Source organism: Crocuta crocuta, unplaced genomic scaffold (genome assembly GCF_008692635.1).
Source record: "Crocuta crocuta isolate KB4526 unplaced genomic scaffold, BGI_CrCroc_1.0 scaffold443, whole genome shotgun sequence".
Classification (NCBI taxonomy): domain Eukaryota; kingdom Metazoa; phylum Chordata; class Mammalia; order Carnivora; family Hyaenidae; genus Crocuta; species Crocuta crocuta.
This window is the reverse complement of record NW_027529446.1, coordinates 293,148-297,769: the sequence shown is the minus strand read 5'-3', so window position 1 is coordinate 297,769 and position 4,622 is coordinate 293,148. Positions and strand designations below refer to the sequence as shown.

General features: G+C 66.3%; 1 protein-coding gene across 1 annotated transcript in view; it reads right to left on the bottom strand.

The window, feature by feature from the left end:
- The window catches only part of PALM (paralemmin), a 14,758-nt gene extending 10,809 nt beyond the window's left edge, over window positions 1-3,949 (bottom strand). The window contains exons 1-4 of the mRNA XM_077760589.1: window positions 3,598-3,949; window positions 1,489-1,540; window positions 1,040-1,120; window positions 722-831 (exon numbers count right to left, since the gene is read on the bottom strand). Of these exons, the coding sequence (XP_077616715.1) occupies window positions 722-831; window positions 1,040-1,120; window positions 1,489-1,540; window positions 3,598-3,746 (392 nt within the window). The 5' untranslated portion in view covers window positions 3,747-3,949. The remainder of the gene's footprint in view (window positions 1-721; window positions 832-1,039; window positions 1,121-1,488; window positions 1,541-3,597) is intronic.
- Window positions 3,950-4,622: the final 673 nt, after the last annotated feature.

Sequence of the window (4,622 nt, the reverse complement as noted above, 5' to 3'; positions counted from 1 at the left end):
CGTCAGCACGACTGCGGCCCCTGACTTGATGTCCCCCCACCCGCTGTGAGCCGTCCTCGCCCTTCCCTTCAGCGCTGGGGAAACCGAGGCAGGCAGCAGGGCCGGCCTGGCCCCTTCACTGCTTCCGCGTACTCATCTGCCGGTATCTAACCGGCTCTCCTGTTTTCCGCTCACACGCATTTATTTTTACAGGAAGCTTTATCTCTCTGGGGAACTGGAAAAACCATGTCACCTTCCAGCCACCAGAAGGTAACGGGAACACAGCCCCGTGAGAACAAAACAGCCCGGCCGGCGCCCCGATGAGGCCAGTCTAGGTCTAGGCGGACAGGCTGGCTGGCCACCCAGGGTCAGCCTGGAGGGCTTCCTGAACCGCCCGTGCACTCCCAGCCACAGCTGCACCCGTCCACCCTCTCCTGCTGAGGGGGAGCCCACCTTGCCCAGCCCCCAGCGGCCAACAATCCCCGGCAACTCTGCCCCTCTGCCCGGTCAGTCCTGAGCCGGCCCGTCTGTGCGCGCCTGTCTGGGTCCCGCGTCCAGCCAAGCCCCCCGCTCTGGCCCTGGTGACAGTTCACTGGCCGGGAAACAGGCTCGGACGCCAGGTCGGGATCCCTGGTCTTCACAGTGGGCGCCTCGCACCCTCCTGGCCGGGCCGTGGGGCCGGGGCCTTGGGCCTCCTCTGGCCAAGTGGACATTTGGATTTGTGGCCGTCACTTCCCTCCACCGTGACCCTGCCGCCCTGGAGCTGAGCTTCTGNTGGGCCCGCAGGTCCTCGTCGCCGTCCGACGCCGGGGGCGCCTCCCCCAGCAGCCAGCGCTCCCGCAGCGCCTTCGACTGGGGGGACAGGGCCCCGGTCAGCCGCGGGGTCGGGTCAGCTCCGCCTTTGCGCACCCCCAGCCCCATTAGGGGTGAGGCCCGGGCCCCGGGTCCCGCCCTCCCCCAGCGGGGGCCCAGGCCCCCCTCCCCCCCAGCGGGGGCCCAGGCCCCTCCCCTCCCCCAGCGGGGGCCCAGGCCCCTCCCCCCCAAGCCACCCACTCAGGACCTTCAGGTGCTGTAGCTGCCGGCGGTCATCCTCCAGCTGCCGACGCCTGCTCTCCACCTCCGCCTGCCGCCTCCGCTTCTCCTGGGGGTGCATCGCGCCGTCAGGACGGGGCTGGGGCCACGCGCACCCCACCGAACCCACATAGATCCCACTTTCTGTGAATGGCACCTACTGGGCCGATTGGATCCCTGCCTGTCCCCCCCAGCCTGTCCCCCAGCCTGTGTCCCAGCCTGTGCCCCAGACTGACCTCCCCAAGATGACCCCCATCTTCAGCAGAAGGGAGTCCACATTCTGAGAATTAAGGGGGTCCCTTTATGTCCATTTTGGGAGGAGGCACCAGCAGGTGCTCAAGGTTCCCATGGGACACCCTGGTTCTGAGTCCCCAGAGCCCTGGGCTGGGGTGGGGAGCCTGGCCCCGGTCCACACGGTCTGAGGGGCAGGGGACTCACTGCAATGGCCTGGAGCCGCTCCTGCTGGGACGTGGTCTCTGCTGCCAGGACCCTGGGGGAAGGGGACGCACAAGGTCAAGGTGGGGTCCACCCCAGCCTGCTTTCAACAGGTCTGGCTGGAACCAGACCTGTGCCCGCCAGCTGGGTGGGAACATTCCGGCCCCTCGGAGGCAGCAGCGTCGTCTCCTCCAGCCTCATTCCCTCATTCGTTCTCCCACAACCCCCCCCCCCCAAGGGCCCAGGGGCGTGGGGGCGGGGCTCAGGGCAGGGTTTGGGGATGAGCTGGGCCTGGAAGGCTGTGAAGGAAGAGCTGTGCAGCCCCCCCTTGTCCAGACTGGAGACTGATCAGACCGCCCCCCTCCCCCTCCCACCCGGCAAGCACCTGTCGTGCAGCCCTGGGAGGGACACACAGAGGGCGAAGGACCTAACAGCCCCCCCAACCTAGGACCTGCTATCCTGGGGCTTCCCCTGGACTCTCCCAGGAGCCCCAGGGCTCAGAAAGGGCTCCCAGCTCCCCCGGGAACACGAGGCAAAGCAGCAAACCCAGATTCCAGCGCCAGACCCCCTTGCTCATCCACTGGATGCTTTCGGAAAGCCGCCAGTGCGGTTTTAGCTTTAAACGGGCACATGGCGGGCACGTGACAAATGTCCAGGTGGTCAGGTACAGCTGAAGGGACAGGGCTTCCTGCTTGGGGGGGGCAGGAGGCCCAGGACCGGGCGGCTGCCTGGTTCCTGCCCTTCCCCGCCCTCAACGCCGCCCCCAGAGCCCGGCCTTCCCCTTCTGTGGTCTCTCCCGGGGTCAAGCTGCACACGGCAGGTGCTCAGGAAAACGTGTGCACCTGAACCGTCTCGCTCAGGGCCTCTGTGACAGGCGAGGCGGGGAGAGCAGGCGCGCGACCTCCCGACCTCTGGGTTCTCTGCCCAAATCCCGAGCGGTCCCAGGGCCGCTCTGCACTCAGCGGTCTCACGGGGCCGGGCCGGCCGTCACAGCGGGGCTCTGGACAGAGGCAACGGGACCCTCTACGTCCCCTTCGCACCCCAAGCCCCTCGTCTTCACAGGGACGAGACTTACAGCCTGGCCTTCAGCTCTGCTCCCGCCCCAGCCAGCCCTCCGCCGTGCGGTCGGGGCCACCCTGGGGCCTCCACCGACCCTCCAACGCCTCCAGGCCCTGGCTCCCCATCGGCACAAACGGTGGGAAGAGATGCCGTGGCTCCCGTCCCGTGTCCCCTCCCCCTGTGGTTCAGAAAGGAAACAGAGGCGCAACGTCACACGGTGTCCTGGGTCCACCCCTGAGCCTGGGCCTTCACCCACACCCAGGCGGCTGCTCCATCCTGCGGTGCCCCACCGCCCAGTGTCCTCAGGTTCAGTTTCCTGGCCTGGCCGACACCCATGAAGTCATCTGGTTCTCACGCCCCGGCCAGGTGACCCCACCCAGCTCTTCCTTTCCTGGCAGGTGGGACCTGCCCCCTCTGTGCCTCCCAGGGACCAGCAACACCAGCCACACCCTCTGTGGCTTCCCTCTCTCCTTCCTCAGGGAGGCTGGGTTCAGCTGGGTGGAGTTCAGGAAAGGCTTGATCCAGCACTCTGGCTTGGAGGCCCTCCCCGAAAGGCCTGATCAGCTACATTTCTGGGCCTGCCACACTGCTCTGTGTTCTCCACGTAGGCCCCCCCGCCCCCCAGTTTCTTACAAAGCTCACATTTCCCATCTCAGGCCTCCACCATGGCCTGCAATGGGCCTGGCCCCCGAAGGTCGCCTCCCCACCCACAACAGAGGCAGCTTCTCAAAACAAAAACCAGAACCACTCATTCTCATGCTCTTTAGTCCCCCTGACTCCTACCACCCCGCAAAAGAAGCCCCGTGTAGCCCCGCCCACCTACCTGTCTGCCTTAACCTTCTCCCTCTTGCTTTCGCTGTCCCAGCCACCAGCAGCTCTGGTCCCCCTCAACTGCACCAAGCTCACTCCTACCTCAGAGTCTTTGCACTTGCTGTTCACTTTGCCTGGTACGTTCTGTCCGTGACTGGAGAGTGAAGCCCAGAGACGGCAAGTCACTTGTCCACAGTCACACAGCTGGGAAGTGGCAGAGCTCTGGGCCACCCACAGGCCTACCCTTTCCCGGCTGACACGTGGCCTCCAGGGACCCACCAGGAGGATGGCAGAGCTGGGGGGGAGGGGGCACATAGCAGCCGAGACACCCCTGCACACAGGGCCGCGCAGGGCCTAATGCTGGGTCCCCACCCCAGCAGGCAGGTGGCCATTCAGGCCAGACGCAGGGACACAGGGACGCTCTGTGGCCGGTTTGCCAGGCTGCAGACAACAAGGCAGGCAGTGTCCTCGATGGGCGCCGCGTCCGGCTGAGCCAGGTCAGGGGAAGGTCAGGCGGGCCCAGGGCGGAGAGGCACACAGGGCCCAGGGAGAGAACTGCCACTCCTCCCGAGGACGTCCCTGTCCCTGTCACGGCTTAAAGGGCACATACTGTGTGCCCCCCTAAAGCGCCCCTNCACGGGAGGCGGTCGCCCTGGCAACCGCACCGTCCCCATGGCAACGCGGAGGCCGGCACGCGGGGGGTTGGGCCGGCGCGGAGCATCTCCCGCCCCCAAGCCGGGCGCTGGGGGGCTAAAGGGTTTCCTGCCCTGGGCCTCAGGGGCTGCCAGAGAGCGTGGGGTGCAGAGAGGTAAGGGGGTCCGCCCGCCCCCGCTGCTGGGGGTGCCTCCCGCTGTGGTGTCAGGGGCCCCAGTCCAGGGAAGGGGATTGTATCCAGAAGGCTCTGGACCTACCCCTGGAGCCAGGGAGCCAGAGTCGAGCCAAGAGAGCGCTTGGCATCGTAAATCCGAAACACAAAACAAAGTACGACCGCAGAACCCTAACCAAACAGCCATAAAGTAAGGACACCTGGCCCGGGCGCTCACCGCCTTCGATCTGGCCCCATTTTCCAGGATGGGAAACTGAGGCTTGGGAGCAGATGGGCGGGTAAAGGGCATTTGCTAAACATCCTCCCGATGGTCCTGAGAGGCAGGTGGGATGATCAGGCCTGTTTTATCAGTGGGTGAACCGACCTGGGATCTGGATCCAGACAGGTGGACTCCTGAGCGCTCGGGGAGCCCAGGGCCAGGCCTCGGGGCTGGGGGCGGGGC